At 41.2% G+C, this 14,396-nt stretch overlaps 1 protein-coding gene across 2 annotated transcripts in view; it reads left to right on the top strand.

Moving 5' to 3' along the window:
• Positions 1-14,396, top strand: part of LRRC75A (leucine rich repeat containing 75A) — a 259,754-nt gene that overhangs the window by 236,267 nt on the left and 9,091 nt on the right. The window contains exon 4 of one of the 2 annotated variants that reach the window (XR_012715042.1): positions 5,221-8,419. Coding sequence is in view for 1 of the 2 variants with exons in the window: in XM_075263858.1 (XP_075119959.1) it covers positions 5,221-5,740 (520 nt within the window). In the remaining variant the exon portion in view is untranslated. Of the gene's footprint in view, positions 1-5,220; positions 11,761-14,396 lie in introns of those variants that run through there. The other variant, XM_075263858.1, reaches the window with a different exon arrangement.

Raw genomic sequence — 14,396 nt, 5'->3', positions numbered from 1 at the left:
AGGTTAATAAATGTGTTTTCCATTGATGATTTTTGTGTGATTTTGTTGTCATCACATTCAGCTTTGTACAGAACAAAGTATTCAATGAGCAAATTTCATTCATTCACATCTAGGATGTGTTATTTGCGTGTTCCCTTTATTTTTTTGAGCAGTGTACATATATTTTTATGTTTACATTTCTTTCTCTTAAAGGTATAAGGTATTCCCATCACAGTTATGACACGACCATAAGAGATGCTATAAATGTTTGATATATGCGGGTCCTATAGGCGGAATTCGCATCTATCTCCAGACTAGAAGTCCCTAAAGTCCAGACACCCATAGACCCCACAATGGGGTCCGCCGTTTTAGAACTGAAAGCAATGGAGACTCTGGCCCAGATGTGAACCCATCCTTAGATGTGCTACCTTTCCCCATTTGCAGTGTTGGTTTATGTCATGTCCACATCAGTTTTACATTACATATAATCCTGCACAGGTAACAATAACTTGGCTCATTGGTGGTAGATGGGCATACCCACCATAGTAGCTGTAGGACCCTTGCTACTGACCAGGGAGAACATGTGAAGGATTAACCTCTCTAGAGAAAATGTATGGTTACAAACCTTGGCAGTGGAGAGTATGCCCAAAGGTTAAGGAAAGTACGGAGGAGGAAACAAACATTGGACCCTTCTGTCTTGGGTGGCATCATAATTGGTGCTATCTTGAGCTTTGCTATGGGGTTTTCTGTATTTATGTAGCTAGGCATTACTAACAAGACAACTTCATTGAATAGGACAATGGGCATCAGCAGTTTTGTTGTGTAAAAGCTATGCTGACATTTGCATCCAGCTGGAGCCTGTATCACTGCTATACAGTATACACCTTGATGTAGCTTGGAGTATGTCGGTTGCCATTAGTATTCATCGTATGACATATTCAGCAGAGCATAGCGGACGGGATGCCAATGTGAGTCTACCATGTTTAGTGTTGTTCTACACATATACAATTGTTGGACCCTTCTTAGTAATAGCTGTCAATCTTTCTGGAGAAGATCAGTCGTATGGGAGCAGCTGCCATGTAAACAACCTGGAGACTGAGCTGTTGGATCCATCTTTCCATTTATATCTTTAGAGTTAAACCTTTTATCATTGGTTGAACTCTGCTTAGCTCTTCTTTAACAGGATTATGTTCTCCTGTGTTCACACACGCCTGCTGTTTATTTTATACACTTAACAAAATCACTTTGTTTCTAGAGGGATAATAATAACAGTATTATAAAAGGCCACATTACTGATAGTAAGCCTGTATGGCGGGATATAAAGTTACATTCTTGTGTTTCCATTACTTTCACTAGCAGAATGCTGTGCTGTATACTTTCCTATTAAAAAAATAAATCCCGCAATGAAGCCATCAGAAGGAATCAGTTATAATCTGTTATACAATGAATCATAATCTAAATACAATCTAATCTATGCAGATGTGTCCACCCTTTCCGTAGGCCAAAAGTTGTAATGGACCATGATATCTCATTAAACCAATTCAATACAATATCATGACTTACTAGTACACCTCTTGACAACACAGTCACTGGATAGCCACACACAGACACATGGACAGTATAATAGATATCTTGTGATATAGTATCTCAAAATCATGCTGTTTTGAAATGTTGGTCATCTTACGCCGCACATCTCAAGATTACTCATGGGAAAACTTCGCAAAATTCATTTTGTGAGGTTCATCTACAGTGCATTAGAACCTTCTACCTTTACCTGTTTTTTTGTTCCCTGAAAATGAGAATAGATTGCAGCGAGGGCAGTAAAGAAACTTTCACATAAAAATATCTTGCTTTGGTAAATAAAAATGATGGGAAAAATGTTTGTTGAACAATATTAAAGAGATGTTCCCACTAAAATATGGTGTACTCATATCTGTGTTAAAAAAAGTTTGATAAAATATTGGCCCAATCGGGGTTAAATGTTGAAATCTATAAAAAAAAAATTGAGATAACTTCTTTGTGTGTAATATATGCATTAAGGCAGAGACCCCACGTTGCGGAAACATAGCTTTATTTGTTACAGATTTTGCTTCAGTTTTTTGAGCAATAACCAGGAGTAGGTTGATCAGAAGAAAGAAGTATACGGCTGCTTTCACACGGAGTTAACACTCCGCTCGTTCTGACACATAAACATGTTCAGAGTGAGCGCAGTAAAACAGAATCCCATTGAATTCAATGGGTTCGGTCTTACACGTGCTACACATTGAACTGAATGGGAGGCTTTTTTACCTATTGCTTTCAATGTGATACGCATAAGCTGCAATTCCGCAGCGTGGCGCCTTAGCTTAAAGGGGTTTTCCAGCTCCAAATCAAGTTTTCATGCTGATGACCTATCCAGTATGTGAACTATGGGTTTCTAATTCCTGGACCCCAGACAGATCAGCTGTTGCAGCAGCATACAGGTGCTGGCTGCTGCTGTAGTGAACAGAGAGCATGTGCAGATTACTCCTATTCAAATAATAGGAGCAGTGCAGAATCCACATCCACTGCATCGAGGGCTGTGGTTTCGAGGGGGGGGATTGGATTTCCGCACCTCTCCTGTTACTTATTTCAGCACCTACACACATGGACTGAAATAACTTGAATCTGACAAAAGTAATAATAAATAAAAATTCTATGAAAGTCAGACATTGCTTTTCGCTTCAATAGAATTTTATTTTTTTTTTAAATAAACTTCATGAAGCAGGCCTGGACAGAAATGATGGTTCCCTTAATATTTTGTTGCACAACCTTTTGAGGCAATCGCTGCAAAGGATTCCTGTAACTGTCAATGAGACTTCTGCTCCTCTTAGCAGGTATTTTGACCCCCTCCTCATGAGAAAACTGCTCCAGTTGTCTGGGGTATGAAGGGGGCCTTTTCCAGACGGCATGTTTCAGCTCCTTACAAAGAAGCTCAATAGGATTTAGGTCAGGGCTCATAGAAGGCCACTCCAATGTTTCCTTCTTAGCCATTCTTGGGTGTTTTTAGCTGTGTGTTTTGGGTCATTATCCTGCTGCAAGACCCATGTCCTGTGACTGAGACTAAGCTTTCTGACACTGGGCAGCACATTTATCTCTAGAATCCCTTGATAGGCTTGAGATTTCATTGTACCCTGCACAGATTCAAGACACCCTGTGCCAGATGGAGCAAAGCAGCCCCAAGACATAACAGAGCCTCCTCCATGTTTCACGGTAGGGACAATGTTCTTTTCAAGATATGCTTCATTTTTCTGTCCGTGAACACAGAGCTGATGTGCCTTGCCAAAAAGTTAAATTTTTGTTTCATATATCCATAGGACATTCTCCCAGAAGCTTTGTGGCTTGACAACATTTAGTTTGGTTATTATTACTTTTGTCAGATTCAAGTTATTTCTGTGACCATTGTGGGTTTTTCTTTCATTAAACGAGGGGTACTAACAATTTTGTCTATGTTTGTATCCTGTTATCCGTAATTGGAGCAGTCTGTCCACTGTAGCAGTGGGTCATCAGTGTGAAAACTGAATTTGGCTCAGAAAACCCCTTTAAGTGTAAGGATTCACATAACTTATTGCAGCCAAAACTACGCTACAGAAAAAAACAGCAAAAATACTCTCGTTTTTCACTGGTTATCTGCTGCATTTGCATTTTTCCCTCCCTCATACAATATAGGGGTATGGGGAAAATGCTGTTGTTTTGCATGTAAAATTAATAATTGCATTTTTCACATTTTTCGCAATGTTTTATTCTGTAGGTTTGGAGTGAGATTAAATTAAATCGTATTCACTATCTGGCACTGTAAAATACAGGGTTTTTTTTTCCTGCCTTGATTTTTCAAAGGCCAAAACACAGCATTTTCACAACATGCAGCCTCAGCCATAAAGGGTTCGTAGCAGGTTTATTACCAAGCTCAATCCAAGAGTTGGTACAGTACAGCGCTGTATTTAGAAGAAAGAAGTCGACATTTTACAGCCTTAGACAACCCCTTTAATTGACTCAGTTCCAATAATGACAGCTTGAATGATGTCAGCGTAACGTATTACGTCATCTAGCCTATATAGTTTTGTATATGAATCACATAAATACAGATACTGTCACAGTTCAAAGTCAGTGTCACTCTTATTCACAGGCTGCATCTGTTATTTCAGCTCAGCTCCATTCCAGTAAATGAGGCTCACCTGAACAGAGTGGCACTAGTCATGTGTTTTGTAACCTGTCCAAGATCATAAAAAAAATGGGGTAAAGGCAGACAATGGTATAAAATATTCAAAGAAGCAATACTCACTTGTTGATGTATCAGTAGGGCCGTTGTTGTTGATGTGACGTCACCACTGGAGCCCTGTATACAAAGCACTGGAGCTGTGGCATTGGAGAAAAGGTGGATTGATCAGTTAAAGAGGACCTGTCATGTCCTCGGGCACATGCGGGTTTATATACCACTAGAAAGCCCACAGTGTGCTGAATTCAGTGCACTGTCGGCTTTCCCGTTATGTGGGAAGAGCTATTGGTGCATTTATCGATAGCTCTTCACTGTCAGAAGGATGTTCCTGACAGTCTAGCTGGGAACGCCCCTCCTGACAGTACTGTGTGTAGCGCCACACTGTCAGAGGGAGCGTTCCTTACCATCCAGGACTGACATTGAGCGCTAAGGAACGTCATCACTAGGCATCATCACTGGGCGGTAAGAAACGCCCCCTCTGACAGTATAGCGCTATGGACAGTACTGTCAGGAGGGGCGTGCCCAGCTAGACTGTCAGGAATGCCCTTCTGACAGTGAAGAGCTATTGGAAAATGCACCAATATCTCTTCTCCTGGGGCACATAACGGAAAACTGACAAGGCACTAAATTGAACTCACTGTTGGCTTTCTAACGGTATATAAAACCGCATGTGCCCGAGGACATGAAAGGTCCTCTTTAACTGTTCAATGCCCCTTTGCTCCAATGCCACAGCTCCAGTGCTTTGTATACAGGGCTCCAGTGGTGACATCACATCAACAACAATGGCCTTACTGATACATCATCAAGTGAGTATTGCTTCTTTGAATATTTTATACGATTGTCTACACTTATGTTATTTTATACCTTCGTTCTAAGTTTTTATGATCTGGGAACCCCAATAACTTTTTTTTATCATTATGTAAGAACTCTTTTCCCTTATTCTTTATTGTAATGAATAATAGTGAAAAATTTTGGTGAATAATTTGGTCTTATTCTTTTTTCTGCAGCTTAAAAGCAATTCTATCGGCAAGACCTCAAGATGGCTCTTTAGACCTTTCTGGCATTCCCCTCACCATGAAGGACCTGGACCGGTTGATGCTTTATCTTCAGCACAATTCAGAAGAAGTGGAGAATGTGGAACTCTGTTTTACGGAACTCACAGATGAAATGTTCTTACACCTTCTGCCTGTCCTCAGTGGCCTTCCACATCTTACCACTCTAGCACTCAATGGAAACCGATTGACAAAATCCATCTTGAGGGAAATTACCGAAGCTTTGAAGGACCCTAAAAAGTTTCCCTCCATGACTTGGATTGACCTTGGCAATAATGTGGACATCTTCTCCTTGCCACAGCCTTTTTTAGTTAGCCTCAAGAAACGATGCCCTAAACAGGGGAATTTGCCAACTATTTTAGAATTTGGAGAGGGACAGTTAAGTGACTTAGAGAATCAAGAAGCATCCACGGAGACTGAAGATGAGCAAGTGGTTAGCGGCTTAGAAGATAAGAGTGTGCAGCCACAAAGTTAACTAGATGCTTCCTATAATGACCTTGTATTTTCACACTTAAAAGATAAGATGCTATTGAAAGATGTCAATGTCAGGCACTCCATCGGTGGAGAGAAGTCTCTACTGTCCTTTCTTCAGATTATGACTATGTATTAGATGTTGACTAGTCTCCACTGAAATGCAATTTTGATCATTCTTGGTACGTTCTTTAGCTAAACTATCAGTCAGTGATTTTAGGCTTTTCATTATATCCGACTATTTTATAGAAACCAAAGCATGCTGTCAGATTATTCCGATAAGTTATTGATCCATGCTCCGAAATACCGGTATACTCCTTATCATACCTCAATCTTATTGCAAAGATGGTCAGCATTTTTAGGAATTTAGCATATTTGCTGTTTAATATGCATACAACCACTTATTTTTCTAACGTGTTTGCCAAATTCTCAGATAAACCATACTTTGATTATTATATTGAAGGTAATACAATGTCAAATTTAGTTTGATATTCGCAAATGAATGAGATTCAACAGTCTTCAATTGTTTGTCGTGTAAGGATATGTAAAAAGCCATTCATTTCAGAGAGATAGAATTCATTAACAGAGTTTTCTGGTGGGTGAACATTTTTTGTCAAAGGCTCAAATTGGATAAAAAAATATAATACTACAATATACCTTCCTAATCCCTTGCAATGATTACAATGATATTGGGGTTCCCGAGCAATCTTAACTCCCTGGATTCTCTTGATATAGGACTGCTCAGTCAATTGTGGTCCACAGTGTGACCAACCTCCGCCATTGATGTATGAGCAAGACCAGGAAGTACCAGGTGGGACTAAGACAGCACCAGAGTGGTCATGGTAGGAGATTTGTGATGGTTCTTTATTTCTTTTTACGTATTGTAAGCTTTTGCCAAAATATTTCACCAGAAAACCAGTTGGTCGGACCAGATGCTAATATGATGGTTCACACCATTGCTAATATGGTGGCACACATAGTTTCTCAAGTCAAATCCATCATTCCATATATAAGCTTACTGTTAAAGGGAGTCTATCATTAGAAAAACTCTTTTTCAACTAAAGGCACGTTGGAATAGCCGTTAAAAACGCTTTTCTACTCCTACCTTCACTTCTTTGATTCTCCCCACTGTTTCTTCAAAATCCATTTTGTTCTGGTATGCTAATGAGGTTCATAGAGCACTGGAAGCATCCCCCCAGCGCACCAAGCACCCCTCGCACCATACCTGTCCACCACCCCTTTCATGCTTATGCTTGTCCCCTCCTTCTGTTCTCCGGAACTTGTACCTCTGACGCCGCGCTGTACCTATCTAAAAGCTCGGGCATGCGCAAGTGGCTCTGCCACTGTGGGTTCAGGCAGAGCTGACTTCGCATGTCTGAACGGCCATTTTGTGCGCTCGTATGCTCAGTTAGTCTAAATGAGCATACTGAGCATACGAACGTATGGTAGACAGGGGTGGTAGACAGGTATGATGCGGAGGGTGTTCGGAGCGCTGGGGGGGACGCTTTCGGTGCTCTGTGAACCTCATTAGCATACCAGAACAAAATGGATTTTGTAGAAACGGCGGGGAGAATCAAAGCAGTAAAGGTAGAAGTAGAATAGCCTTTAGTTGAAAATGAGTTTTTCCAATGATACACTCCCTTTAAAGAGGTTGTTCAGGTCTTTAAAAACATGGCTGCTTTCTTTTTCTCAGGAAGTGGCATCATGTCCACTAGTCACATGGCCATTCTGTACCTCAATCCCTTTAATCTTAATTGTACAGAGATGTGGTATTGCCATGTGACCAACCATCGCGAGGTCATTACCTGACAAGAAGAAAGCAGCTATGTTTTTGAAGTCCTGCACAACCCCTTTAAGACAGGGACATTGTGGTAGAAGGACCTACAACGACAGAACAGGGCACATTTCCCTCCATATATTCTCTTTTCCATTCATCCACCCATAATTCCAATGGTAAAAATAAATGATTAGGGTTAATGTGACCAACAATACCTCACATTTTAGGGTGCATTCACACTGAGTAAACGCTAGCTTATTTTGTAGAGTAAAATTACACTTGTAAATTTTGCTATCCCATTGACTTCAATGATATTTTTTTACAAGTGTAAAAATACGGCTGTAAAAAATACGCCCGTAAAAATACGCCTGTAAAAATACGCCTGTAAAATGTCATTGAAGTCAATGGGATAGCAAAATTTACAAGTGTAATTTTACTTTACAAAATAAGCTAGCGTTTACTCAGTGTGAATGCACCCTTAGATAATAAAGGTATGAATACATTTTATTGGCTGTACTTTTATAGAGTTTCTAACAGTACAAATAAAGTTAGATAGGATAGAAAAACTTTCACCAGAAACTATTTTTGGAACCTAAAGCTTTACTACATCTTTAAGAATTTGGAAAACATCATTGAGAAGTGTTTGTAAATTTATAAGAAATATTGCTCACCTTGTAAGGAAAGACAACAGTCCCTCTAGTGTTACCTATTAGCAACGACTGGTGAAACTATCTACAGGTAATAGAAAACTTGGCAGGTCAATATGTAAACATGGAAAATGTGGATCCATTTAGGCCAAGTTGTCCATTGGACCGCTAATGTTAGTATTACGTTGACAATGCCGGATTATGTTTTGCTTGACCAGTTATGTTGCATGGGTTACTATACATATCACTCTGTTACCAAGTCAGTTACAAAATAAAGACAAAGTATAGAACAATAGGCATTTGTAACAGGTAGAACTGTGGCGCAGCTATTAATGTGCACGTTGTCATTAGTGTATTAGGATGTGCAAACATCTGCTTAGAAGTTTTGCCAACTCAACAAATATGACATATAGCATATCTCTATGACAATGCTCCCATTCTGGCAATATACCCAATGGAATCCTATTCACACGGAGTAACGTGCCGCTTAACCTGGCACGTATACGGCGTGTGAGATTTTGAGCGCCGTAAAAGCTCCCATTCATTTCAATGGGAGCCTGGATCGTATACGCCGCGTTATTTTGCGGCCATGATTTTGCGTATACGATCCAGGCTCCCATTGCAATCAATAGGATATAATAGGATATAAATAGGATATTTCGTTTGACTTGCAGTTAGGCTGAGACACTTGGTGGTAATATGGCAAAAATGCAGCCGGTAAATACGCTTGTGTGAAATTCACCTTAAGTGTATAAGCAGTTTAGGCCACTACATGTGCTCTGCTATTATATAGCATTAGTTCTAGATTACACCACTTCATTATACATTGTCCTTGCTGGCCTATATTTATCAAGGCCTTTATTCCATTACTGAGACTTGGTGGGAGAGTTTATACCATTTGTCTCCACCAAATCCTCCGCATGCAGCAGTAACAATTCTTCCTAGTAATAGGAGCTCGATGAGACTATTCATCTCTTTTATACATTACAGTAGGAAACTTCCATAAATATAGTTGGACGGACCAATCCTCATATAAGTGAGGAAGACAAGTGGACCAAACAGAAGTATCTATTTTTACATGGAACTTTAAAGTGCTGATTCCTTTTATTATCAGGTGACTGTTCGACCCATATAGACCTAGAGGCGCTTGGTGACTCTAGGAGTTTTATATAAGCAGGTTTTCTAAGGGTAAGTGGTAATGTTTACTTAATGAAACTTAGTGAATGTATTCGGCTGGATTCACACATGCAGTTTTTGGTGCAGTATTTAAACAGAACCTGGTGTGAAGAATTTGGCCCTAAACTACCACCTACTTGTAACCCAGCATTTCTATCTATATTCTTATTAATACAGCATGAATTATAAAAAGTATTTTGTTAAGAGGACAAACAATCTAATGACTTGTTAGGAGTCTTGGGGGTGGAGCCTCTCCATTGAAGAGTCCAAATGGTCACTCCCCCTTCTGACTTGATTGACGTCCCATAAACTCTGCGTGTGGGCACAACGTCCTGGACATGTGCAGTAAAGCGAGGTATACTAGAGATGAGATGACCATCAATCAAATCAAGGGGGAAGGTGAACATAGAGGCCCCACCTCCATGACTCCTTACAGGTCAATAGATTACAACATTCAGTACCTTTTCCTCTGTTATGTTGCATCTGCCAAAATATAGAAAACAATAATTGTCAATATGTCACCGTCCTAGAAAACAGGTTTATGGCAGCTTGAGGGCCTAAATTCTCCTGACATGTACCCAGGGCAGGGATGGATCTGCATCCTTTCCCTCCATATTTTATCAATCCTTGGCTTTGGCACCAAAAATTACATATGTGATTCCAACCATGGGATTTATTTTCTGTTGCATGCTACTCTTGAATTTTTATAACATGGAAAAAATGAAATATTCCTAGAGTTAGGTGACACCTAGGAAATGTCGGCTTCATAGTTCTCAAAGTCCCCATGCAATGATTGGAACCTGTCAGGACAATGGATACCATGACTATACTGCCTCCTTATTATAATGCATGCTGAGGTTTAGGGATACCTCGTGGACTGAGTACCGTATATACTTGAGTATAAGCCGACTTTTTCATCACACTTTTCATGCTGAAAAAGCTTATACACGAGTCAGGGTCCACGGAGCACAGAAAACTGGAAGGACCTGGTAGGGGGAGGTCCTTTAGTGCTACTGCTCTGTGATTGGCTTGTCATGAGGTCACATGACTGTGATGTCATCAGAAGTCCTGCAGCCACTGATATGTAACATCTGCAGATAAGGTTTTAGTCTAAATCCTAGTAGCTCCGCCCACACCAGAGTCCGATCACATGGTCATGACGTCATCAGAGGTCCTTTAGCACACTAGGATTTAGCATCTACCCCGCAGATGAGTGGCCAGGATTCATTGTGTCTTATGGAAGATGTCTGTTGTATGGAGGAGAGGAAACTACAGTAAAGTGACACACAGGGACCTTCCTTTAGTTACTCTGCCTATTAATGTCAGGCATTTGGGGTTATTCATTTAGTTTCAGTAACTCCATGTGCCTCACATTAATAACAGTTAACCCCATCATGTTTCTCATATTAACCCCTGTGTGCCCCATATAAGGGTTACTAATATGTGAGACACATGAGGTACTAATGAAGGACCTTAATTATGAAGATACCTAATTATTACCTCCATATGTCCCACATATCAGTAACTGTTATGTGAGGCACACAGGGGGTTAATGTGAGGGACATGATGGGGTTAACTGCTATTACTATGATCCCCATGGAGTTACTAAGCTGTAATGCACATGACCAGACTTTTATCTGCAATGGTGGATTTCCCCCCCTCAGCTTATACTCGAGTCAATAAGTTTTTCCATTTTTTTGTGGTAAAATTAGGGACCTCGGCTTATATTCGGGTCGGCTTATACTCGTGTATATACGGTAATTTCTTTTAAATGTGGATGCAAAGGATATGGCTGGATCTTAACCCTAGGAAGCATGATGAAGGTTGTAGGAGTCAAATTTAAATTTTTAAGTAAAGATTATTGAGAGCCTTGACCTGTTTTTGGATTAAAGGGGTCAGTACCTATCTTTTGCTGACAGGTCCACCTAACACATTAATAGTAACTAGTGTAATCCTGATGACATCATCATCTAGGCAATGGGGTTATCATAAGCATCCAACACTATCATAGCCCAGGTTGTGATAGGACTATAATGTTGGTAATAAGTACAATTCACACTGATCATCTTCAATTTTTTGTGAATGTTGGATGACATGATCTGCACCGTGGTTCTGCCGAGCTCCGTTTTTTATCTAACCATTAGTGACAGAGCTGTGGTTCCAAGGATCAAGAGTCAAGAACATTATACGAGTAGGAAAGTGAAGATGAGTAATTATGTGTGAGGCTTTATCTTCTACCAACATATATTTAAAAAAAAGTGGTATTTTATGTGAGTGTGCCTTTTGCATGGGACAAAGACATATCTTTGGATGTATAATCCTGGATGTAACAAGAAATCTTATATTTGACATTTGCTACATATTGAATCATCAAAATAGAATTTTATAATGTGCTATGTACAATGAAATATCATAAATTTGACAATGTATTAAAGAATAAATGCACAATTTTGAATATCTTGTGTTTCTATACTGTGTGTGTTTCTCGTTCCTGGTTGTCACAGGAAATGCACCTAAACATCAGGCGTAAAGACCACGAGATGTCTGCAATATAAGGGCTCGTTCACACGGAGTAACCGAGATTTTGAGCGCCGTATACGCTCCCATTGATTTCAATGGGAGTTAGTCTCGTATACGCCGCGTTATTTTGCGGCCATGATTTTGCGGCTGCAAAATCACGGCCGCAAAATAACGCGGCTTATACGATCCAGGCTCCCATTGAAATCAATGGGAGCGTATACGGCGCTCAAAATCTCACACGGTGTATACGTGCCAGGTCACGCGGCACATTACTCCGTGTGAATGCACCCTAATAAGGCAGCAACAGAATAAGTAGCCCATAGACCACGAACTGTTCCTCAAACTTGTGGCCCTCCTTTCCTGCTATGCTCTGCCTATAGACATCACCATTATCTGCTAATAACTGGGTGTTACTGGAATAAACCCCTGAACACTGACAGTGCCCAATCAGACTGTATAGGGACTCATCCTATTGAATGGAACACCCATTTATCAATTGGATCTAGACTAGACAGGAGACTTTTTTGTATATTTTTTATGAAATAAAAGTACTTGCTAAATGAGACTTGCAGACATTCTCTTTCCTCACGCCCCAGACCATTATGATGACTTCTCCTGACAACTGAAGAATTTGTCACTTGGACAACTTTGCCCTATTACCTCTGCAGCAATCCTTAGCCTCTAAAGTATTTCAGACTGCAGTCTTTGTAACAGCACAAATAAAATGAGACTAATGGGATTGTTACCCCCTAATGACATAATAGATCAACTGTGCAGATCCTTCTGCAGTAACAAAACTACCGTATTTTTCGGACTATAAGACGCACTGGACTATAGGATATAGACTATAGGATATAGAGGAGAAAAATAGGGGAAAAAAATTTTCAGGGAAAAAATGGTAAAATATTTAATGTATGGGAGTTGTAGTTTTGGAACAGCTGCAAGGCCACATTGACAGGTGACCCTGCAGCTGTACGGGGATGTATAGGGCGTTTTTTTTGTGGGGCCAGGTGTACTTTTTAGTTATACCATTTTTGGAAATGTTTATTGCTTAGATCACCTTTTATTTAAATCAGAGGCAAAACGGTGAGAAAAACCCGGCGGTTTAGCACTTTTGATTTTGACGTTCACTGTACATAAAACTATTAGTAGACCGGGCATTTTCAGACACAGGGATACCTAATGTATATGTTTCACAGTAATGTTATACTTTTATATGGAAAGGAGAACTTTTATTTATTTTATTTTTTATTATATTTTTTTAAGTGTTTTTTTTTTGTTTGTTTTTTAACTATTTTATTATCCCCCTCCTAGGGGGCTTGAACCTGCAATCATTTGATTGCAAGTCCCATAGACGGCAATACAAGTGTATTGCCGTCTATGGGAGATTCTATACATTACTATCGCGGAGTGTCATAGACCAGCCGCGATAGTAATCTATATCTATGACAGGCCTGGGAGCCTTCATTAGGCTCCCGGCTGTCATCGGAACAGGTCGGCTCCTGCGGCCTCGCTGTGCAGGAGCCGGCCTGCATCACTAAAGGTATGGGGCCGGTGGGGACCTGCCCTGGGGCTAACTCTAAACTGCCGGGACCTGCGGAGGAGGAGCGGATTTGCAGCATGGCCGCGCTACTGCCACCGCTGGTTTTCTTCAGCGGCAGTAGCGCGGCAATCCGCAGGCCCCGGCAGCTAAGACAGTCCCCGGCATCTGCTGTAATAGACCGGCGGATGCCGGGGAGTGTCTTAGCTGCCGGGGCCTGCAGATTGTCACGCTCCTGCCGCTGAAGAAAACCAGCGGTGGCAGTAGTGCGGCCTTGCTGTAAATCCGCTCCTCCCCCCACATTCGGACTATAAGACGCACCCATTTTCCTCCGAAATTTTGGGGGAAAAAAGTGTGTCTTATAGTCCGAAAAATACGGTATATGCCGCAACCCGGATGGAGACGACCAGAGGATGGGAGTTGTAGTGGCGGATGCTGTGCCACCTGCTAGGCCTAGCACACTCCAGCAATCACTCCAGTCCCACACAAGGGCCAGACACTGTCAAGGGGGGTCCTGCAGTTGGTGGTGATGGTAGAAGTTTTCCCCAGGGCGCTTCCAGTTGGAGAGGGGACCTCTCCTCTCTGAGGAGAAGGAAATGCAGGCACAGCTCAGGAGGCCAGATGTGCAGTGAACCAGGTAACTGTTTATTAACACAACTGGATCGAACAGAACAGCAGTTTGAAGATGGGGGTTGTAGTCCACTGTTCAATCCCCCTGCCTTGGTAATAGAAGGTTGCCCAGGGACGTTATAGGCTCTGTCAGTGGCGTAACTAGGAATGGCGGGGCCCCGTGACGAACTTTTGACATGGCTAGATTTTTTCAGAATGACAGGTAGGTTGGTAGTGGGACCTGTCATTCCACCCCCCTCCAGTCCACACTTTGGGGATGATCCAGCAGCGACTCAGCTGCAGAGAGTCTGCTCATCAAGGAGGCATAAGAAGTTGCTCCAGCAGCAGACTTTGGGCAGAGCTTGGCTGGAGAGCTGACAGAGAGGTCATA

Source organism: Leptodactylus fuscus, chromosome 2, assembly GCF_031893055.1.
Source record: "Leptodactylus fuscus isolate aLepFus1 chromosome 2, aLepFus1.hap2, whole genome shotgun sequence".
Classification (NCBI taxonomy): domain Eukaryota; kingdom Metazoa; phylum Chordata; class Amphibia; order Anura; family Leptodactylidae; genus Leptodactylus; species Leptodactylus fuscus.
This window is presented reverse-complemented; position numbering and strand designations above follow the sequence as displayed.